The sequence below is a fragment of the Jaculus jaculus genome, chromosome 19 (genome assembly GCF_020740685.1).
Source record: "Jaculus jaculus isolate mJacJac1 chromosome 19, mJacJac1.mat.Y.cur, whole genome shotgun sequence".
In the NCBI taxonomy this organism is placed as follows: domain Eukaryota; kingdom Metazoa; phylum Chordata; class Mammalia; order Rodentia; family Dipodidae; genus Jaculus; species Jaculus jaculus.
The window spans coordinates 44,519,240-44,542,973 of record NC_059120.1 but is presented as its reverse complement, the minus strand read 5'-3'; the positions used below and the strand labels follow the sequence as shown (position 1 = coordinate 44,542,973).

The 23,734-nt window shown below is 43.0% G+C and overlaps 2 protein-coding genes across 6 annotated transcripts in view; one reads left to right on the top strand and one right to left on the bottom strand.

Annotated features, from left to right (window-relative positions):
- Positions 1-11,749, top strand: part of Gpsm2 (G protein signaling modulator 2) — a 52,191-nt gene extending 40,442 nt beyond the window's left edge. For all 3 annotated transcript variants that reach the window (XM_004659054.2, XM_045138501.1, XM_045138500.1), the window contains 3 exons: positions 4,891-5,047; positions 7,304-7,521; positions 10,946-11,749. In XM_004659054.2, the coding sequence (XP_004659111.1) occupies positions 4,891-5,047; positions 7,304-7,521; positions 10,946-11,170 (600 nt within the window). In that variant the 3' untranslated portion in view covers positions 11,171-11,749. The remainder of the gene's footprint in view (positions 1-4,890; positions 5,048-7,303; positions 7,522-10,945) is intronic.
- A 1,257-nt stretch (positions 11,750-13,006) lies between these two features.
- Positions 13,007-23,734, bottom strand: part of Clcc1 (chloride channel CLIC like 1) — a 29,449-nt gene continuing 18,721 nt past the window's right edge. The window contains exons 8-12 of one of the 3 annotated variants that reach the window (XM_004658921.3): positions 21,732-21,829; positions 20,982-21,128; positions 18,286-18,627; positions 14,467-14,741; positions 13,007-13,322 (exon numbers count right to left, since the gene is read on the bottom strand). In XM_004658921.3, the coding sequence (XP_004658978.1) occupies positions 14,496-14,741; positions 18,286-18,627; positions 20,982-21,128; positions 21,732-21,829 (833 nt within the window). In that variant the 3' untranslated portion in view covers positions 13,007-13,322; positions 14,467-14,495. Of the gene's footprint in view, positions 14,742-18,285; positions 18,628-20,981; positions 21,129-21,731; positions 21,830-23,734 lie in introns of all 3 variants that reach the window. The other 2 variants (XM_045138672.1, XM_045138673.1) reach the window with 2 other exon arrangements.

Below are 23,734 nucleotides of genomic sequence, written 5' to 3'. Positions count from 1 at the left end.
CAGTGTCGAACATGCGCCATAAGGGGCTCTCACATCTGGAGTTTGTTCACAGCAGCTGAGAGGCCCTGGCATGACCATTCTCTCTCTCTCTCACAGTCTGTCTCTCTCAGAAATAAAATAAAAACAAAGAAAACTTACAGAGCTGTGTTAAAATTGTTCTGTAGAATACAGCGGAATGGGGATTCAAGGCAGGCACACCTTTGTTCAAGTTTAACTGGTCTGAAATTGTCCAAGGTTTGGGAACATGCTGTGGGTTTGATTCTTGTTGTCGGTTTTCTTTCATTCTAATTTTCTCTCTCCCTCCCTCCCTCTCTCTCTAAGATTTTTTGAGTTAGGGTCTCACTGTAGCCTAGGCTGACCTGGAATTCACTATATAGTCTCAGGGTGACCTCAAACTCCTGGTGATCCTCTCACCTCTGCCTCCCAATTGCTGGGATTAAAGGCGTGCACCACCACACCTGGCTTTGTGCTATGTTTTGATCAGTTTTAAATTAAGGCTTTTTACCTGTAGGAAAAAGTCTTTTTAGTAATTAATACATTTGACCACAGCTTAAATCCGTCATTCCCAAATATCATATTCATCGTGTTAACTCTCCTCTCAATCACTTCTCCTTTGACCTCAATTAAAGGAGTACCCGTTTACTTATCCCAAGCTGGGGATCTGGGTGTCGTGAGTCCCTTTCCTTTACTATGCAGTCGCTTTGCTCTTCGGATCTGTATATAGTCCTTTGTAAAAAGTCTCTGCTATCAGGTCTTCATCTGATATTTAAATCTCTTACCAAGCCTTTGGATTATGCCCTGAACTGGTCTCCTTGACTTTGTTACGGCCCCAACAGAACTGTTAGTGGTGGCTCTTCTGCCACTGTTCCCTTTACCTCCCATACAGCCGAGTCCAAATGCCTGTTATATTGCCTACAAAGGCTGCTACTTCTCTCTTCACCCATCTCTACCCTCCAGCGCATTATCCCCTGAATACTACAACCACTGGAATTCATACAAATTAGTGTTAAACATATCTAACTTGCCCATACTTATTCATTCTTAAATAACTAACACAAACTCACGCTCTGAGATTTTCCTTATTTTTTTCTAAGAGTTAGTTGCTCCCAGGCTGATGAGAGAACTCACTTGGGAAAGTGCCTGGCTTGTAAGCATGGGGCTCTAACTTCAGGACCCACATGAACATGTGGGACACGGTGGTGCTACCTGTACTCCCAGCACTATGGAGATGGGCACGAGGATTCCTGGCCCCAGTCCTAGCCCAATGGTGAGCTCCAGGCCAGTGAGAGACCCTGTCTCAAGAAAAGGTGGACAGCCGGGTATGAGAGTGCATGGCTTTAGTTCCAGAACCCAGGAGGCAGAGGTAGGAGGATCACTGTGAGTTCAAGGCCACTCTGGGGACACTAGAATGAATTCCAGGTCAGCCTGGGCCAGAGTGAGACCTTACCTTGGGGGAAAAAAAAAAAGAAAAAACAAAAAGTGGACAGTGTTTCTGAAAGTGATACCTGAGGCTTTCACACACACAAGAACATGCATATACATGCACAGACACACAATTTTTAAAATATATACATTTTATTTATTTATTTGAGAGTGACAGAGAGAGAAAGAGGCAAAGAGAAAGGGAGAGAGAGAATGGACATGCCAGGGCTTCCAGCCACTGCAAAAGACCTCCAGATGCGTGCGCCCCCTTGTGCATCTGGCTAACGTGGGTCCTGGGGAATCGAGCCTCCAACCGGGGTCCTTAGGCTTCACAGGCAAGTGCTTAACCGCTAAGCCATCTCTCCAACTCGCACACACACATTTTTTTTAATTTTTTGTTCATTTTTATTTATTTATTTGAGAGTGACAGAGAGAGAAAGAGGCAGAGAGAGAGAGAAAGAATGGGTGCGCCAGGGCTTCCAGCCACTGCAAACAAACTCCAGACATGTGAGCCCCCTTGTGCATCTGGCTAACGTGGGTCCTGGAGAATTGAGCCTCGAACCGGGTCCTTAGGCTTCACAGGCAAGTGCTTAACCACTAAGCCATCTCTCCAGCCCCACACATTTTTAAAAGGGGTACATCCTTTCTTCTTAGGCCCATAACATTTGGTATCTATGTCCTCTATTAAATAATCTTACTTATTTGAGAGAGAGAATGGATGCACCAGGGCATCTTGATACTGCAAGCAAACTCTAGACACATGGGTCGTTTTGTTTGTCAGTCTTTACTTGGGAACTGTGGGGTCACATTTCGGGACAGTAGGCTTTGCAAGCAAAGGCCTCTACCTGCTGAGCCATCTCCCCAGCCCATAGAAACAGTTGGGTTTTTTGTTTGTTTTTTGTTTTGGGGGTGATTCAAGGTAGGATATCAGGCTGATCTGGACTTCACTATATAGTCTCAGGCTGGCCTTGAACTCACGGGGACCTTTCTACCTCTGCCTCCTGAGTGCTGGAATTAAAAGTGTGCACTACCACGCCCAAATGACCACCAGAAGCATGTGTTACTCTGTGCATCTGGTTTTATGTGGGTACTGGGGAATCAAACTCGGGTTGTTAGGCTTTGCCAAGCAAGTACCTTAAACTCTGAGCAGTCTCTCCAGCCCCAAAACAGTTTTAATTACTTGTTTGATTACATTCATCACTTCATAGTTGAAGCCCTTCCAAACAACAACAACAAAAAAAGTTGTTCTTCCTCCCTCAAGTACTCATTTGTCTTTTAGGGCCTTCCAAGTCTTAGCAGTAAGACTTCAGAGGAGCTCCTGGGAAGCATAAGAAGGTTTCATCTCTATCACTGCCCCCATCAAAGACCTTGGAGGTCACTATTCTATGAAACCATACTTGCTTTCCCACTTAGTTTAACAGTTCTTACAAAGAATTGTTAGGTATGTCAAGCTCAAAGTTCAGTTACATCTATATTGTTAATACACCATTTGTTGTGGTGACATTTCAGTTTATGACACACCACATTTAAGGCACTCATAGATATGAGGAGTCAAATGGGCTCCATAGCTGAGAATTTTGTTGTTGTTTGTTTATTTATTTATTTATTTATTTATTTTTGGTTTTTTGAGGTAAGGTCTCACTCTAGCCTAGGATGACCTGGAATTCACCATGTAGTCTCAGGCTGGCCTTGAACTCACAGCAGTCCTCCTACCTCTGCCTCCCAAGTGCTGGGATTAAAGGCGTGCACCACCACACCCAGCTTGTTATTTTTTGAAATAGGGTCTTACTAGGCCAGGCTGGCCTTGAACTTATGGTGACCATCCTACCTCAGCCTCCCAAGTGCTGGGATTAAAGGTAAGTAACCCCATGCCTAGCCTTTACCACACTCAAGTTTGCAGTTCTCAGAAAATATCCCTACCATTAGGTGATATGTGACTCTTCACATAGGTCAGGATAGCAGTTCTCGGAAGATGATGGTTCCTGGTTTTCATGTGGTGAGGATTCAACCTAGAGTCTCACACAAGCTAGACAGGTATTCTACCACTGAGCTCCAGCTACAGTTCCAGACCTTACAATTTATTTGGGGGAGAAATAGCTCAGTTTGTAGTTTGTTTTTTTTTTTTCCATCTCTGTGCTTTTATTGAACAAATTATACTTAAATGCCCAACGTCATTCAGCATGTTTTGTCTGTCTGATGGGAATGAATTAATGAGAATTAAATTAAATCTACATATGTGCCTACACAGACATAAGGCATCTATTACATGGTATATGCAAAATTAATATTATTTAAATTACTATGAACAAGAGCAATGTTACAGTTTTCTGTGTCACACTGTGGGTTTCCCTCAGTGACAAGCAGCATCAGATTGACTAAAAAAAGAAACTGAGATGATTTTTGTGACGGTGCTTGCTTTGATTATTTTTTAAACTGTGTCTTGTCATGTTGGAGTAGCATACTGAATCATGTAATATAATCTCTACAATTTTCCATTAAGAATAATTAGCTCTGCCTGTATTTACTCCATGTCCCACAAAATATATACAACTGTCACCTCTCACATCAGTTTGTAGTTTTGCTTAGCATACATGAAGCCCTGTGTTCGATCCCTTGTACACTGCATAAGCCAGGCATGGCAGCACATGCCCATAATCCCAGCACCCAGGATGCTGAGGTGGGAGGATCACTGTGAGGCCAGTTTGGGCTACATGGTGAGTGCCAGGAAAGCTCAGGCTAGAATGAGACCCTACTTCACAAAACAAAGATCCCAGCACTTGGGAGGCAGAGGTAGAAGGATTGCTACGAGTTCAAGGTCACCATGAGACTATATAATGAATACCTAGAGATCAATCTGGGCTAGAGTGAAACCCTACCTTGAAGGAAAAAAAAAAAAAAAAGCAGTGTAAAAATAGGGCTGGGAAGCTGACTCGGCAGTTAAAGGCACATGTTCACAAAGTTTGACAGTTGGGAGAATTGAGTCCCCATTACCCACATAAAGTCAGATGTACAAAGTCACACATTTGCAGTGGCAAGAGGCCCTGGTGCTCCCATTCTCATTCTGTCTCACAATTAACTATTTTTAGAGCTGGAGAGATGGCCTAGCAGTTAAGGTGTGTGCCTGCAAAGCCAAATGATCCAGGTTCAATTCCCTAGGACCTGTGTAAGCCAGATGCACAAGGTGGCACAATCTGGTGTTGGCTTGCAGTGGTTGGATGCCCTGGTGCACTCACTCACTCTCTTTCAAATAAATAAATAGAACATTTTTTAAATATATTTTTTAAAAAGTAAAAATGATTTCTGTTAGGTTGGCATGGGAACATTTGATTACCAAAATTGCCATTAGAAATCTTATAAGTTTATTTAATCTTCATCCTTTCCCTTTTGCATTGGATTGCATTATGGTCATAGTGACCGAAGGTCAAAGGAAGGATAATTAAGTGTTGTAATTTTCTGTTAATATTTTAGAAAATCAGTGCAGAAACCATTGGAGATGAAGGGTTCTTTGACCTGTTGAGGAGATTTCAGAACAACAGGCTGGATGATCAGAGGTGCTGCTTACAAGAAAATGCCTGCCCCACAGCCAAGGCGGCCTCCTCCACTCCCCGCAAAGCCACGACAAAATGTAAGCCGTCTGCGCTTATTCCTCCCTTCTACACTTTTCTCTCTTTATGATTTATTATGTTACTCATTTATATTTTCATATGTGGTTTAGGCTGGCCTCAAACTCGCTGTGTAGGTGAGGGTAGTCCTGAGTCTCCGATCCTTCTGCCTCCACCTCCCAAGTGCTAAGATGACAGGCATGAGCCATTAAACACAGCATTCTTCCCCAGTGTTAGTCGTCCTCCTTGCTGCTGTGATTGACTTCTGAGAACGTGGTGGTGGGTCTAAGATGCAGAGAACACGGTGCTGAGCCCGTGCACCTGAACTGCGAGGCTCGCTCAGCTCAAGGGCTTCTCAGGGATGCTGAGTTGTGTGGCAGGAGCCATCTTCCCAGCCCCACGGTTTTTCAGTTTCCTTAAGTTTATGTTTTTAGTCACAGTGCCTTCCTAGTTTCTTTGGAGTTGGGGTGTCGCAATCATCCTCATGTAGCTAGGATGAACTTTCAGATCAGGCAGAGTTTACAGGAGGAAGGGATTTATTGAAGCTTGTAATCAGGGGGAAGTTCTATAATGGCAGAAGTTGGCGCCTTTCACAGGTCCATGCAGAGGGAACAAAGCAGCCTCTACCAGCAGCGTCACAAGAAGCACGCAGTGGGAACTCCATGATGGCAGAACCCCAGCACGCTGTATGTCTTTAGTCTGAAAACAGATCCACCCCCAAACACACCTTGGGGCTGGACCCTAAGATCTACCCACAGTGACACCCCCTCCAGCCAGGCAGCTAGTATCTGTCCTCCAGGCACAAAATGCCCTGCATATCCATGACTTCACCGTGCTTGACACTACCTACACAAGACCATCATAATAGGAGGAAAAGATCATGACATCAAAATCAAAGAGAGACTGATTAAGGGGGGAGGGGATATGATGGAGAGTGGAGTTTCAAAGGGGAAAGTGGGGGAAGGGAGGGAATTACCATAGGATATTGTTTTCAATTATGGACATTGTAAATAAAAAGAAAAAAAACCTCTTGCATTTGTAGGGAACATCCATTCCAACTACCTAATGGGGAAGCTTTGGCTTGTAAAAATAAAAATGAGAGTTGGACATGGAGATAAACATCTGTAACCTTAGCACTTAGAACTGCAAGAGCATTGTAAATTCAGATTGTGAATTTAAGGCCAGCCTTAGGTTACATAGTTAGGCCCTTGAAAGGGGGAGGCACTATAAAAATAGCTGGGCGTGGTGGCACATGACTTTAATCCCAGCACTCAGGAGGCAGAGGTAGGAGGATCGCCGTAAGTTCAAGGCTACCCTGAGACTACATAGAGAATCCCAGGTCAGCCTGAGCTAGAGTGGAACCCTACCACTAAAAAACAAAATAAATAAATAAATAAAATACATTAAAAATGACATTTATACATGCTTTGATTATAATATGTAAATACATTATGTATAGAATAAAAAAGAAATCATTGGGGGCTGGAGAGATGGATTAGGGGTTAAGGTGCTTGCCCGAAAAGCCAAAAGACCTCAGTTCCATTCCCTAGGACCCACGTAAGTGAGATGCACAAGGTGGTACGTTCATCTGGAGTTCAGCTGCAGTGGCAGAAAGCCCTGGCACGCCCATTATCTCCCTCCCTCTCTCTCAAATAAATAAATGTAATAAAAAATAAATCATGACACAGTGAAGAGGCACCTATGGCTGAGGCTGAAGCCAAGGTGTCCTTTAAGAAGGTCTAAGATAGGGTGCTTGTACTGTCTAGTTCCCATACTACACAATGACTTCTACCATAGATTAAGACTTGACAGCAGCACACGCCTCTCTCGTTCACTAGAGGTCCCATCATGTTTGTTTTTTTTTTTCTTTTTTGGAAGCAGGGTTTCACTGTAGCCCAGACTGGCCTTGAACTCACAGTGATCCTCCTGAGCGCTGGGATTAAAATGTGAGCCGCCATGCCTAGTAGTTCACTAAATGATTCCCATCCAGCACTGAGAATTCTGTAAGAAGAGGTGCATTTACTTTCTGAAATCTAGCCCTGTACATAGTTACACTGTGGCTGAGCATGCAAAGAAAATGTAGACAAGTCTGACCAAACTCTGAAGTGGATCACTTGAGGTGCCCTGGGATTCACACTTCCCTCCCTGCTGGTCAGTCTTCTCCTCAGTGGGAGAAGGTGCCAGAGATGGAGATTAGGCAGAAAATAATACGTACATAACAAGCATGTTGGGCCGTTTTTGTTAACATTTTGGTGTTTTGTTTTCTGTCCTCTTCATAGCACCACCTGCTTCTGTGGTATCCCCCAACACAGACGAGTTTTTAGATCTTCTCGCCAGCTCACAGAGCCGCCGTCTGGATGACCAGAGGGCCAGTTTCAGTCATTTGCCAGGACTTCGTTTGACCAAAAACAACCACCAGTCAGTTCTTGAGCACCTAATAACCAAGGACAAGAAGGAGCCTGATGAAGATTTCTTCGACATCCTCATCAAATGCCAAGTATGTCTACATATGCTTTCATTCCATGTGTAGCTCAGCTGCCACTGAGAGCTCCGGCAGTGTTAGAATTCTTACCTGGGAAGGGCTTGCTTTGTATCAGGGCATTGTCTGTTATGCAGAAGACTGTCAACATCACTTAGGCTGCAGGTGCCATTCCAGCTATCAAGGATGCTCTTGCTTTTTAAAGATTTATTTTATTTATTTATTTATTAGAGACAGACAGAGGGAGAGAAAATAGGCACACCAGAGCCTCTACACACTGCAAATGAATTCCAGATGTATGTGCATCTGGCTTACGTGGGACCTGGAGAATCAAACCTGGGTCCTTAGGCTTCATAGGCAAGCACTTTAACTGCTAAGCCATCTCTCCAGCCCATTCTTGCTTTTTAAATGATCCTACCCTTGAGTGAGAAAGACAGGAAGCAAGTGCATATGTTCTGCAAGAGAGAAAAGGGGGACAGAGCCAGTAAGTAGTGATGGATGAAGGGGTGTGAATGTCCAGGAATTGTAGTGCTTGGGGGAGCATCTGTTGTGGGCACGGTGGCTGGAGAAGACCTTTCTGGATTGTCATTTGGATCACTTGAAGTTGGATAGAGTGACACGGTCAGCCGTGTGAGCGCAGAGAAAGTCTTCCGCGCTGAGATGGCCAGTCCTGTGTTGATCATGGCTTAGAAGGCTCAGGGAATGGAGGATGGCCCGTTGTGAGTGCAGTGGATGAGTTCAGGGGAGGAGCAGTGTGGAATAAGGAATGAGAAGCAATAAGGCCCAGGCAATTTACTCTTACAGGCATGACAAGGTCTTCTGTTCCAGATGTGTTAGGAAGGTGCAGGAAGGCTCTTGCAGGGCCTCTGCCACTACAAGTGAAATCCAGATGTGCCACTTTCTGCCTCTGGCTTATATAGTGGGTCCTGGGGAATCGAACCTGGGCCATAAGGCTTTGCAAGCAAGCGCCCTAATCACTGAACCATCTATCCAGCCCCAGTACAGAAAAATTTTAAGGTTTGCTTACTTAGATTAAAGAAAAGGGTGGGGGGGAGTGGTGGAGGGATGGCTTAGCGGTTAATGCATTTGCCTGCAAAGCCAAAGGACCTAGGTTCAATTCCCCAGGACCCACGTTGCCAGGTGTACAAGAGGTGCATGCGTCTGGAGTTCATTTGCAGAGGCTGGAGGCCCTAGCGTGCCCATTCTTTCTCTCTCTCCCCCCTCCTTCCCTGTCAAATGAATAAATAAGTAAAATATTTTTTAAAAAAGAAAAAAGGGAAGCAAAGAAATGCATCACTAGCTGTTTACAGTGGCTAGAGACTCTGGTGCACCCAATTCCCCCCTTCTCTCTGCTTATACATAAATTAAAAAGGGGACAGAAGTGAAGGAATAGTGGACAGCTGTACGGCAGCAGCTGGAGACTGAAACTGCCCACTCTCGGCAGATAGGACAGAAGTGGGGAACAGGGTCTTAAACAGCATAGGAAACTGACTAGCCCAGCATGCAGTCTTCTCAGGATGCAGAACATTTTCCAAGACAGACCATGTTTACCACAGTTGAATCTCAGTAGATTTTGACCACGTGGAATGAAATTAAAAGCAGTAACCGAAGCAATAAGGGAAAATTTCCCAATTTATGGAAGTAATAGACTCTTAAGCAACCAGCTGGGCATGAGAAATGATGAGAGGAACTGGGAACACCTGAGGACAGATGAAAATGAAAACACTGCACAGCTCATAGCTTGGGGGGAAGCAGTACCACAGGGGAACTGAGCATTTTAAACGCTTACGTTAGAAGAAAGAGGACAAGTCACCAAGCCAAGGTCACAGCTTAAGGAACTGGAAAAAGAACAAACTAAACCCAACCCTGCAGAACAGAATATAACAATTAACATAGAAAACATAAAACCAACAAAATCAACAAACCAAGCTAGCTAGTCTTTCAAAACAGAATGACAAAATTGGCAAATCTTTAGTTAGACTAATTGAAAATACTCAAAATGTAGTAAATGCAGAGACATTAATGATTTTACCAGGAAATAAGAATTATAAATGTTTGCCAATAGGCTGAATAATCTAGATGAAATGGAAAAATGACTAGGAACACAGAATCTAACAATGATTCGTGATGGACCTGAACATAAACGCTAACTCGTGAGAAAGCTGCACTAGACAGAAGAGCTCAGGGCCCAGGAAGGATATGGTAACTCACGTCTTTGTTGTTGTTGTTGTTGTTGTTTTGTTTTTTTGAGGTAGGGTCTCCCTCTGGTCCAGGCTGACCTGGAATTAACTCTGTCATCTCAGGGTGGCCTTGAACTCACGGCAATCCTCCTACCTCTGCCTCCCGAGTGCTGGGATTAAAGGCGTGCGCCACCACGCCCGGCTGTAACTCACATCTTTAATCCCCGCACTCAGAAGACTGAAGTGGGGGGTTGAGTTCAAGGTCAGACAGGGTTCAGAGTGACTTCTGGGTCAGCTCCCTGGGCTAGTGTAAGCCCTGGCCTCAAAAAATAAATGTTAGGCATTTTATGCTGCTGTAATAGGATACCAAAAGCTGGATAATTTACAATGAGCAAAAATTCATTGTCTCACAGTCCTGGAAGCTAGAAAGTCAGGAGCAGGGCTTAAGCTCTAGCATGGCCTTGGTATTATGCCACAAGAGCAATACTAGGAACCAGGGGCTAGGGAGATGGCTCAGCACCTAAGAGCACATGCAAGCTGGGTTGTTTGAGAATGTCTCGCTCCCCAGCACCCACATAAACAGCTGGGCATGATCACACCCCCAATCCTGTGCAAAGCAGTGACCAAAGAACTACTGGAGCTTGTGAAAACAGTAGCTTTGAGTCCAGAGAAGAGATATCTAAAAGAAACATGAGGATGAGTGATGGAGAAGACACTCTTTTCCCCCCCACCCCCCCGCTCGAGGTAGGGTCTCACTCTAGTCCAGCTGACCTGGAATTCCCTTTGGAGTCTCAGGGTGGCCTCGAACTCATGGCAATCCTTCTGCCTCTGCCTCCCGAGTGCTGGGATTAAAGGTGTGTGCCACCATGCCCAGCACTGTTTTTTTAAAAATATATATTGTATTTATTTGAGAGAAAAGCAGAGAGAGGGAGAGAGTGGGCGTGCCAGGGTGGGCCTCCAGCCACTGCAAACGAACTCCAAACGCATGCACCCCCTTGTGCATGCATGGGTCCTGGAGAATCAAACCGGGATCCTTTGGCTTTACAGGCAAACGCCTTAACCACTAAACCACCTCTCCAGCCCTTCAATTCTTAGTAATTTTTTTTTTTTTTTTTTTTTACGTTTCAGGTCTGTAGATAAAATTTCTGGAAAAAGCCAAAAGAAATGCTTATTGCCTCATTTTGTTATGACTGACAGATCATAATAGTGCTTGGCGTTTTCTTTCTCTGCAATGCATGTTAACTTTTCTCATCCATTTTTAGGGGTCCCGGTTAGATGATCAAAGATGCGCTCCACCACCTGCCGCCACCAAGGGTCCAACGGTACCAGACGAAGACTTTTTCAGCCTTATTTTACGGTCTCAGGCTAAGAGGATGGATGAACAGAGAGTTCTGCTACAAAGAGATCAAAACAGAGACAGTGCATATGAGCTAAAGGACCTTTTGCAAAGTAATGCTTTGCTGGACCTTAAAAATTCAGGAAAATAATTGACAAACCACTAGATCATATGGTATTTCTACAATGACTTGATTTCCACTCAGAACACTGCAGGGAAATTCAATCTTTTTTTCCTAAAAAGGAAAATATAAGCACTGTTGTGATTTACTGACCCCGGCCTAAGACTTTGAAAGGTACTCCTGCGGGGTTTTGTTCCTGTTTCTCAAGATCCGACACACGCAGCAGTTTGTGTGCTTCTAGCATGTACACACTGACATGCTTCTGGACACGTGTGTTTCAGGGTGCAGGTGTCCTATGAGGTGCTCCAACTTTCTGCTTGGGACTATTCTCTCGCAACCTGTTAGATTCCTTGACTAGTGTTTATAAAATAGGAATTTAAATGAATTCTAGACTGTAATTCAACCTCTTAGTGAATTTTTCAAAATCTTGACAATGACATTTTTTATACTTAACCATGGAGTTAGTAGGAAATTACTTGGCCAATGTAAAAAGACAAAAAATAGTTATAAAATTCTAGATTGTTTTCTCTAAGAAAACTATTTTCAATATATTTTTAGGCCAAAGCCAATGTAAAAGAAACTTTTACAAAATAAACTACTTCTAACATGCTTTGAGTTATTGTCTCTTCTATTACAGAATACTTCTGTAAAGCAAACTTGTAAGACCTGTGAAGAGAAAAAAAAAGCCACACGGTTTGATGAAGCACACAGCTGTAAGTAAAAAGGATTCACAGCTAAGCATGAGAGGCATGCTTAGATCCTCAGCTGTCATCAAACCCACTGTTTTCAAGTAAGGGTGCTTAAGGAAGACAAGGACATGACAGGGGCCTGATTTAAGCCTCAATTACAGATTATAGATGCCAGATCAACAAACTGGCAACCTGTTCAGCTCTGATTGCTTCAACTCTGCAAAGCTAGAACGGGAATCTCTGCTCAAAAAAGTCGCCACATGTTCTCTCTCATATGTGGATCCTAGCTACAGATGATTGGGCTTCTGCGTGAGAATGAAAATACTTAGTAGCAGAGGCCAGTAAGTTAAAAAGGAGACGTAAAGGGAAGAGAAAGGAAGGGAGGAGGGTACTTAATAGGTTGATATATAGGTATATATATAAGTACAGTGATTGAGATGGGGAGGTAATATGATGGAGAATGGAATTTCAAAGGGGAAAGTGTAGGAGGAGGGAGGGAATTACCATGGGATTTTTTTTTATAATCATGGAAAATGTTAATTAAAAATTTAAAAATTTAAAAAAAAAAAAAGTACTTCCAGTGATTTTTCACTGGCCAAAGTGAAACCCACTTCTCAAAAAAAAAAAAAAAAGCTTGTCAAAAACTAAAAACAGGGCTGGAAAGATGGCTTAGAGGTTAAGACGTTTGCTTGCAAAGCCACACGACCCACGTAAGCCAGATGTACAAGGTGGCCCATGCATCTGGAGTTCATTTGCAGTGGCTGGAGGCCGTGGCATGCCCATTCTCTCTCTCTATATCTGCCTCTTTCCATCTATCGCTCTCTCAAGCAAATAAAAATTAAAAAGCTAAACTAAACTGCCCAGAGTCAAATTAGTTAGAGCTCAGAGAAAAGGAAACAAATTTTTTTCTTAGCCGGGTGTGGCACACACCTTTAATCCAGCACTCAGGAGGTGGGAGGATTGTTGAGTTTTGAGGCTACTCTGCGACTACATAGTGAGTTCCGGGTCAGTCTGGGCTAGAGTGAGACCCTACCTCAAAAAAAATTTTTTTCTTGGTTTTAAGATCACTGTTTCATACATTATCCTGGGTATCACCATTTTAGCAACTATGGGTAGGTTTTATAGGACTTTTTCTTATAAGGAAACTCATTAAGCAAAAAATCACACCAAATCAAAATAATGTAAAAATAAGTGTTTATTTTGTCTATACAGAGGTTCTTAGACCCTGTAAACATTCAGTATTATTTATTCCGTTTAAAAGTGCTTTTGCCAGCTAGTCACCCTGTTCTGATCTTAAGAGCTTGTTATACTACATGCTTTAATTTCATGAACAAGTATTGGCTAGTCAATAAGCCTTCTCTTTCTTCTGGTAATAAACTGGCCTCAGTATGTTCAGTTTGCTTTAACAAAGTCTTCCCTGAACTGCTGTAATCATTCAAAGTAGCATGCTCCCTTGCTAGCTGTCAAAGTAGATTTCATCCTCAAATGGATATCTGTAATGAAAAATACAAAGATGAAATTTTAGCAGCATTGCCTCTACTTTGAGTTAGTCTATTACCTGAGGCATTCAGTCCTCTTCAGACAGAATCACAGCACAGTTCAGGACTACATTGACCGATCAGCGTGAACAGGCCCAGCACCAGAGATGACTACTTTATTTGCACATATGTGCAGATTATTCTAAACTGTATGCATCTTATTAATTCACTAGTTACCTGTCTACTGTGGTAAGTTTAGTATAAATCTTTCTTAGGGAAAAAATAAAATGCTAAAAACTATTTGCAATAGTAAGACAGAAAATATAGTGACATCTAAAATTAACTTTTCCAGGTACCTAGGGAGTAATTTAGGGAGCTATAAAAAAGCATTCTATATTTCACATATGTAATAATCAAAAATCAATTGTTTTGGTTTTTTTTTTTTTTTCCCCCAGAAACAAAAAAACTTGCATTAGGGCTGGAGAGATGGCTTAGTTAAGGCACTTGCCCTCAAAGCCAAAAGACTCAGGTTCAATTCCCCAGACCACACGTAAGCCAGATGTATGAGGTGGCTTTGAGGGCAAGTGCCTATATAGATATATAGGGTTTCAACATAGCCAGGCAATCTCTAGTTCTGTTGTATGTGCAGGAACCAGAACATTACATTGATCTGTGCATGGCCTGCCTAGAGACAAACTGGACTGGCACCACAGCAGAGGAGAAGCAGGAGTGAACTATACAAATATTTAAGTACCTACTAGAGGGGAAACCCTGGATCTAACTTAGATCTAATGAACTGTTAACTACTCGAGATTACAGAGCTTTTACTAGCTAACACAAACTTTAGTTAGTTGGTTCCTGTAAACAGTAAGATTTCGTCACTTTATCATAATTCAATTGCCTTTATTATCAAGAAGTATATTTGCCATACTATTTGTTTTAAAATATAAGTTCTATGAAACCCTCTTCCAAAACTAACACTGTAAAAACCTTATGGGATGTGCCTTAATAGCTAAGAAAAGATGAAAGTAAATGGAAGCTAGCTATCTAGAGTTGTTCATTCTGATTGTTATGAACTCAGTAAGCTGGCACCTTTGTGGTAAATTTCAGTCTATTCATAGGGAAGAATCAAGAGTCTACTTTACAAATTAAAGACCACCTCAGCACTGTGGCAGTGTGTGCGTTCCCTCAGCCACAGGGGCTGCTGACAGGATCCTTCCCACTGGCCACAGCTGCGGCTCCTCCTGGGCTGTGCATGCTGCCCTCCGTGCCAATTTGCAGCTGGGTCTTTTCCTCGGCTGATGAGCCTACCACAGGCTCTGATACCTCTTCGCCAGAGACAGGCTTGATGGATTGGCTGTGTTCTGACAGGAGGCTCTCTCCTGGAGTTCCAACAATCTCTTTGTGGTTTGTATCCGAAACAGATGATTTAGGCTATAAAGTACAGAATTACATTTTAACTAACACAATGGGAAGACTGAGTTACCAAACATCAAATTTTAACTTTTCTTTTTTACTTTTTAAAATTTGAGAAAGAGGTAGAGAAAGAGACAGAAAATGGGTGCACCACGACCTTTAGCCACTGCAAATGAACTCCAAATGCATGCGCCACCTTGTGCATCTGACTTACAGGGGTCCTGGGGAATTGAACCTAGGTCCTTAGGTTTTGCAGGCAAGTGTCTTAACCACTGAGCAATTTCTCCAGCCCTCAAACAAATTCTTTTTTTGTTTGTTTTGTTTTGTTTTTTCAAGGTAGAGTCTCACTCTAGCCCAGGTTGACCTGGAATTCACTGTAATCTCAGGGTGGCTTGAACTCAAAGTGCTCCTCTTCCCTCTGCCTCCTGAGGGCTGCGATTAAAGGCATGTGCCACCACAACCAGCCCAAAAGCCGCCTCACATACCAGTCCTTATCCAAGTATATTATGGCAAACACCAAACACTTAAATCCAGGTTCTACCCCTGGATAGTATCTGTGCATGGAGGAATAGGGGCACTTCAGAGTACCCTAGGAGGATTAGTGACCCAGCTTCGGAGAGGTCATGAGGACTGCCCACCAGTGTGGCTAATTCCTCTTACCTGGTGAGGCCAGATCTATTAATATTTACTGAGCATGCATTAGGCTCTGTGTGGGTGCTGGGATACAGTAGGAACACAGCAAACTGCTTGCATAGAAACTGACATTAGGTTTGGCAGAGACTCCAAGGGCAAATGAGTATGACATAATGAGTTAACGGTTATGTAGAAAAAAAGAGGTTAAGTGCTACTAATACAACATGTGAGGATATAGAAGTGGACAGCGTTCTAGACTGTGAGTGACAAAGGCTCTGAGTCCAAGGAACAGTCAGCAGCCTTTGTTACTGAGTGAATGAGTGTGGTGGAAGGGCAGAGATGACCAGACCAGTGAGGATGTACATGTGGGACAAGGCAGCCCAGAGGAGACCCTGGGCCGTTATGGTTAAATGGCTCTCCCTTCAAGTGAGTTGGGAAGTTGCTGGTGGGTTTTGGATTGAGTGACAAGTAATCGTTTAACTATAAAAGCTGGAAGAGGGCTGGAGAGATGGCTTAGCAGTTAAGGCACCTGCCAGCCAAGCCAAAGGACTCAGGTTCAGTTGCCCAGAACCCACATAAGCCAGATGCCCAAGGAGTTCATTTGCAGTGGTTAGAGGCCCTGGCACACCACTTCTCTATCTGGCTCTCTCATAATTTTTTTTTTTTTTTTAAAGCTGGAAGGAACAGCTTCAGGTTTTCTAGACATGAAAATATATTTATAAAAGAATCCATGGCTAGAAATTTTAATATTTCCTAGATTCTGTTGTGTTTGCAACTTACTCAAAGACTTATAGTTGTTTTTTGTTTGGTTGGTTTTTTGAGGTAGGTCTTTCTCTGGCTGACCTGGAATTCACTATGTAGACTCAGGGTGGCTTAGAACTCACAGCGATCCTCCTATCTAGCCTCCCAATTGCTAGGACTAAAGGCATACACCACCACACCCAGCACAAAGGGTTATAGCTGTAACTAAAACTTGGTAAATGACAATACCAATTCATTTCTCAAATATTAATGTCATTTTAAAAAATCAACAGTGAGCTAGCAAGATGGCCCAATGGCTTGCTGCTCAAGCCAGAGTACCCAAGTTCAATCCCCACAGAAAGCCAGCAGTTATGACAGGCTCCTGGAATCCCAGCATGCCGACACTGATGTTGAGATGGGAGCAGAGACAGGAGAATGTCCCAGAAGCTCATGGCAAGTGCAGCAAAGAACAGAAGAACAAAATTCCAGAGAGAAAAAACCCTGCCTCAAACAAGATGGAAAAGTGAGAGACTCAAAAGTTGTCCTCTGACCTCCACATGCATGCCATGACACATACATGCACATGTGCGTGTGCACACACACTTAAGACAGTGACAAGGCTGGGGAAAACAGCTCAGTTGATCCCACTGCTTGCCGGGGAGGTAGAGACAAGGCGAAGTAGCTAACTAAGCTGCTAAGTGGCTAAGTTCACTGAGGCTATATCTCAAGAAATAAGGCAGAGGAACTAGGGAGATGGCTCAGCTATTAAAGGTGCTTGCCTGCAACACCTGATGGCCAAAGTTCAATTCCCAGCACCCACATAAAGAAGACTGCAAGCAGCGTGTGCACCCGTGATCCCAATGTGCTCACGGTAAAGAGAGACAGAGTCAGAAGAGCCAGAAGCTGCAGGGCCAGCTAGTCTGACGTGCTGCTGTGGTCTGGCACTTTGCAGCAGCAAGACAGCCTGTCTCAAAGGTGGAGATGTACATATGCACAGCACACACACACACGGCAGGTAGATACATGCACACAGCATGTAGATAGGTACACACGTAGTTTTTAAGACATTAAAATAAGGTGGGTAGCTGGGCATGGTGGCACATGCCTTTAATTACAGCACTTGGGAGGCAGAGGTAAGAGGACTGCAGTGACCACAAGGCCACCCGGAGACTACACAGTGAATTCCAGGTCAGCCTGGGCTAGGACGAGAGCCTACCTCAAAAACAAAAAACAAAAAAATAAAACTAAGGTGGAGGGCTAAAGAGATGGCTTAGCAGTTAAGACACACTTGCCTGTGAAGCCTAAGGACCCATGCTCAACTCTGCAGATCCCACATGAGTCAGACACACAAAGGTGAGGCAAGCACAAGGTCACGCATGCCCACTAGGTGGTGCAAGTGTCTGGAGTTCTATCACAGTGGATGAGGCCCTGGGGCACCAATTCTCTCTCCCTCTCTCTAAAAGAAAATAATAATTAAAAAAAAAAAAGTAAGGTGGAATGTAATTGAGAAGAAATCCAATATAGACCTCTGGTGTTCACACACATGGCCCAACACATATGAATAAGCATACACACACTCACAAAAGAAAAACAGGGAGGCTGGGGATAAAGCTCAGCGGTAAGAGTGAAGCCCTAGGTTCAGTTCCCAGTACTGCCAGAAAACAAATGAAAATTTTTAAGGAGTGTTCTGCAGCTGAAAGCATATTCCAGCTAATCAATGATACCAGAGAATTTCTGCTACAGAATACTGATAGAAAGCAAAATGTCGGGCCCTCCCAGCCCCACAGGCACGCTAGTGGAAAGAGAGAGAGAGGTGTGGATCCCTCCCAGCCCACCTTTTATTCAGACTGGACTTTGCACCTCTCATGCCAGTCCCCTACCTCCAGGCCCTCAGAGAGCTGTCTTCCGAGCACGTCAAAGGCAGAAATTTCAGTCATGCTCACATTCAGCCTCCTAGGAATTTTCATCTGAAAGCCACTGAGGTACAAACTACACTAAAGTGGTTTTTAGTGTAAAAAGCAATCCTCATTTCTTCTGAGTTAGCTGGACTAACCTGACCAAACAGGGGAAGAGCCAACTACTAATCGTATCGCTGGTGATGTAAGAGTGAAAGAACCAAAACAATCAAAAGCTCTAGAAGCACCTGGGCTTAGTATGAACAAGCAGCGAAATAAAGTCACTGACTTACACTGGGGACCACTTGAGGACGCTCTCGTGTCTCTGTGTCAGGTAAATCAAATGCCCGAAGCACTTCAGGGCTCTTGTTGCCAGTCTGAAATCTGAAGTCCACATCTCTCTCTCTCAAAACCTCTCTTCTACTCTCAAGCATTTTGTCATAATGGCCTTGTTCAATGGAGCCAGTCTGACCCCTGTAATAGAAATCTGCATCACCTGCTCCACCATGGAGTCTATAATTAATTTCCTTCTGCCACCTTCTGTCATCTGGCTCAAGTGCATGGGGAGGGTCTCTCTCATGACCACCTAAGTGTCTCATTTTAGAAACTGATTTTCCAGCACCATAGCAGAAGCTCTGTAAGAAAAAGAAAAACATTTTCCGGAATACTTAATAACTGGCATCCAATGAAGTTATGAGCTACTTTATTCTGGATGCTAACAAAATTATCTAACTTAATACTTACAGACATAAAAATGTTAGTATCACCTTTGCTTTGAAGGTATCTTTAGATTAATACAGACCAGACTACCACTAAAATTTAGTAAAACACTCAACTCAATCAACTTGACACACTATAACTGAGTATATAATAAGGGTAGGCTAAGGCCTACCAATTTAAGTTAGAAAGTTCCAATGGTGTGATAACTGCTCATATTTTTATATTTATATTCATCATAAAGGTGAATGCTGAAAAACATTTACCGAATCCTGAAATCAATCACACACCAAAGCCAAACAAGGAATAATTTCAAGGTGCATAAAGCATTGTACTTTTATGTCCTTTGGGAAATTTCCTATGGTACATCTAAGTTCTTTACTTTGTGTTTTATTTATTTTTGGAGGGGGCAGGGGGGTCAAGCTAAAAATCAACAAAGAAAGCGTAACAGAACATGGATGAATGAAAGCAGTATTCTTTTGGGGGAGTGGGAGTGTGGGTCCATGTGCACCAGGACACATGTGGAAGCCAGAGGACAACGTCAGGTGTCAGTCCTCACCTTCTACTTTGCCTGAGGCAGGGTCTCTATTAAGTTAGCCCGTCACCAGTCACTGGTGCCTTTGGCAGGCGGTTCTCCTGCCTCCCTCCCTCCTCTCCCCACGTGCGCTGGCATTACAGGGGCAAGTACTGTAGCATTCAGTTCTTTACGTGGATGCTGGGATCCAAACTCAGCTCCTCATGCTTGCATGGCAAGTGCTTTATCCACTGAGCCATCTCCCCAGCCCCCCTAAGAATTATTCTTAACAATATTCTATTATTTATTTATTTATTGGTTTTTCAAGGTAGGGTCTTGCTCTGGCCCAGGCAGACTACCTGGAATTCACCATGGAGTCTCAGGGTGGGCTCGGACTCACAGCGATCCTCCTACCTTAGCCTCCTGAGTGCTGGGATTAAAGGCGTGTGCTACCACACCTGGCTATCAATGTTCTGTTCTTGGCTCTCCTGCCCCAAAACTACGTCTTAGCACTCATCTCCCACTTCTTGCATATCCTCCTCTATTCTGTATAATGTAACAAACACCCCTTCTCATTGCTACAAAAACTCAGGCTAGAAATAAGAAGGCCTATTTATTTGAGGACATACTCAACCAATTTCTTGTTATTAACTCACAAAGTTAAAAAGGATTTTTGGAAGCCAGGCATGGTGGTGCACACCTTTAATCCAAGCACTCAGGAGGCAGAAGTTGGAGGATTGCAGTGAGTTCAAGGCCACCCTAAGACTACACAGTGAGTTCCAGGTCGGCCAAGGCTAGAGTGAGACCCTATCTTGAAAAACAGAAACAGGGGATGGAGGGATGGCTTAGCAGTTAAGTGCTTGCCTATGAAGCCTTAGGACCCCGGTTCAAGGCTCGATTCCCTAGGACCCACGTTAGCCAGATGCACAAGGGGGCGCACATGACTGGAGTTTGTATGCAGTGGCTGGAAGCCCTGGCGCACCCATTCTCTCTCTCTCTCTCTCTCTCTTTCTCTCTGTCATTCTCAAATAAATAAATAAAAATAAACAAAAAAATTTAAGAAAAAAGAAAAACAAAAGTTTTTTTTTTTTTTTTTTGGTCAAGGTAGGGTTTCTCTAGCCCAAGCTAATCTGAAATTCACTATGTACTCTCAGGCTGGCCTCAAACTCATGGCGATACTCCTGCCTCAGCCTCCAGAGTGCTGGAATTAAAGGCGTGTACCACCATGCCCAGAGAATACATTTAAAAGGGGTTTATGATTCTAAATTATTGCTGTGACATCATTAAGTAAGAACTACTCCTATGTCTTTGTGGTTAGCATGTTTGGCTATTAGTCAAGAGAACTACTGATTAGAGGAATATACATGTAAATATAAATAAATATGCATCAATTAAAAAAGTCACCCTAGGGCCAGAGAGATGGCTCAACAGTTAAAGTACTTGTCTGCAAAGCTTGAAGACCTGGGTTTGATTCCCCAGCACCCACATAAACCCTAGTGGCACAAAGTGGCACATCCATCCTGAGTTCACTGTGGCAGCTTAGAGGCCCTGGCACACCCATTTTCTTTGTTTCTCTCTCCTTGTAAGTAAACAAGTAGATGGATAATAAATAATTTAAAAAATCACCCTACATTATTAAGCATTATACCATTACCCTTATTATCAATATCAAAAAGCCTAACAACTTTAGAACTGTCCTTTTTTTGGTGGGGGCAAGGAATACATCCTGTTAAATATCAGCAGTGCTAATATACTAACCAGGACTGCCAACGCCAAAATTACCAACACGGGGATCTGAAGCAGTACTGGTATCTCCTTCATGAGAGCTTTAATAAATTCACCAGTTCCTTTTCCAATGTACTTCAATGGTTCTGCTACAAAGTTAGTGAATGTAACTGCCAGTGCCTAAAATCAAAGACAAAAGCATCTTTACTTTTTCTTCAAAGGACTGAGACATACATATAAGCAAAAATTCACTGTGCACTTGGGCTGCAACTGTGTGCATTAAAATGCTACTTATTATACATTACTTTTTTCATATATGTGCTTGTTTTCAAACAGGGTCTCATATGACTCAACTTGCCTGGATATGTAGCCCAGGCTGGCCCTCAACTCTCCACCTTCCCACTTCCATTCCCCAGTGCTAAGATCACAGGCTTGTGCCACCACATCAGCTATAGGCCACTTTTTTTCTTTTCTTTGAGGTAGGGTCTCACTCTAGTTCAGGCCAACCTGAAACTCACTATGTAGTCTCAGGGTAGCCTTGAACTCACAGTGACCCTCCTGCCTCTGCCTCCTGAGTGCTGGGATTAAAGGAATGCGCCACCAAGCTCAGCAACTACAGGCCTTTTAAAGTGAAAAAATGAATGTATAATGTAGTTTTTTTTTTTTCTAGGACAAAGGTTCATTACTAGCAAAACAACTCTTAAGGGAAATTAATGATTTTTTTTAATAAATGCAAGGAATTTTTGACACACACTGTAATTTTTACAAAAATATATTCTATACCTTTGTTGGCGGAACCAACCAAATAGGGTTGACTAATAAGAGCTCATAGTACTTTTGGCATGGGTCATCCTTAAAGGTCCATGAACTTCTAAACCATTCTATTTAGAAAAACAGACAAAACACTGGGTCAAAAAAAGACTGTATTTCATTCCCAAATAATTTTGGTTTTGACCCTCTTTGCCCACCCACAAGTCAATTTTGAATTATTTTAAATTTTGAAGACTTCTGTAATACTAGTAAGTTTTCATTATATGTACAAAATTATGTTTATTTTTTTAAATCCATTCAAATTAGACAAATCTTATGGAGACAAAAATATTTACTTTACAAAGATTACCAAAAAAATAAATAAAAGCATTTCTACATATACAAATAAAAAAAAATATTTTGCACAAGTAAAATCAGAGAACCATGAGTAAGAATAGGGGTTGGTTAATACCCTGGGTCTGATGTGGGGGATGTCTATGAATCTATAATCTCACCAACCCTTATATACATGCGTTATTGTGACAGACAGAGTGCGTGTGTGCGTGTAAATGCCAAAAAACTAGGAAGGGGCCAGTGAAGCGAGGACTTCAAGGGAGATGGCAGCTCCGATGAAAGTCACAGGGGCCATACTGGGATGGGAGGGTAACAGCAGGGAAGGGGACAAGTGATGGAGGAGTAGAGGAAATGGTGTGTGTATTAACTGAAAAAATAACAATGCAGAAAAAAATTAATTTTTCAGAAGTCAGTTCTTTGGCAGGGCATGGTGGCAATGCCTTTAATCCCAGCACTTGGGAGGCAAAGGTAGGAGGATCGCTGTGAGTTCAAGGCCACTCTGAGACTACAAAGTGAATTCCAGGTCAGTTTGGGCTAGAGTAAAACCCTACCTTGAAAAACAAACAAACAAACGAGCCAGTTCTTAAGGCTGTGGAGATGGCTTCATGAGTACTGAGTACTCATGAGCGCTGGCCACTAAGCATGAGAACCTGAGTTCAATCGCCAGCACCACATACACAGCCAGGTGGGGCCACCCATGCCTGTAAACCCAGGGCTAAAATGGGTGGAGTCAGGAGGCAGTTTAGAAAAATGGCATGAGCTCCAGGTTCAGTCAATGACTGTCTCAAGAAAATAAGACAAAGCCTGGCGTGTTACCACACGCCTTTAATCCCAGCACTCAGGAGGCTGATGCCACCCTGAGACTACATAGTGAATTCCAGGTCAGCCTGAGCTACAGCGAGACTCTACCTCGGAGGAAAAGAAAGAAATAAAGAAAGAGAAAGAAAATAAGAAGAGTGATAGAGGAGGACACCTCTAGCCTCCACACATGTGCATAAGGCATACGCATCTACTACATGTACATGCATGCACACGTACACCCAAAAAGTCAGTTCTTACAAAATTAGGAAAATAAAATACTCTCCCAATTTTTCTAAACCAGTCTTATGTACATCTGGAAACAAGTCTGCACTAGAAGAGGCCCTGTAGTGTCTTCTGAAGCCAAGCAGAACTGGTTCCGTTTCCACAACTTTGTAATTATATATTAATGCTGGGACCTATTTGTCAAATGTGCTAGAATCTATTATGTCATTATCACAGACTTGCATTTACAAAGTACCTTTGGACATTAAACCATTCCAGTGCTAGACAATCAAACAGGTCACTATTAGTGAATTTTTCTTTTTTTCCCCGAGGCAGGGTCACACTCGAGCTCAGGGTGACCTGGAATTTACTATGTATTCTTAAGGTGGCCTCAAACTCACAGTGATCCTCCTACCTCTGCCTCCCAAGTGCTGGGATTAAAGGCATGAACCACCAGGCCTGGAAATTAGTGAAAAATTTTATAAAATATGTAAGAATAACATTTCTCTTACTTTAAAAAAGTGTATGAAAGCTACAACATATTTTTTTTTGTTTTATTGTTTTTTTTGAGGTAGGATCTCACTCTGGTCCAGGCTGACCAGGAATTAACTCTATAGTCTCAGGGAGGCCTTGAACTCACGGTGATCCTCCTACTTCTG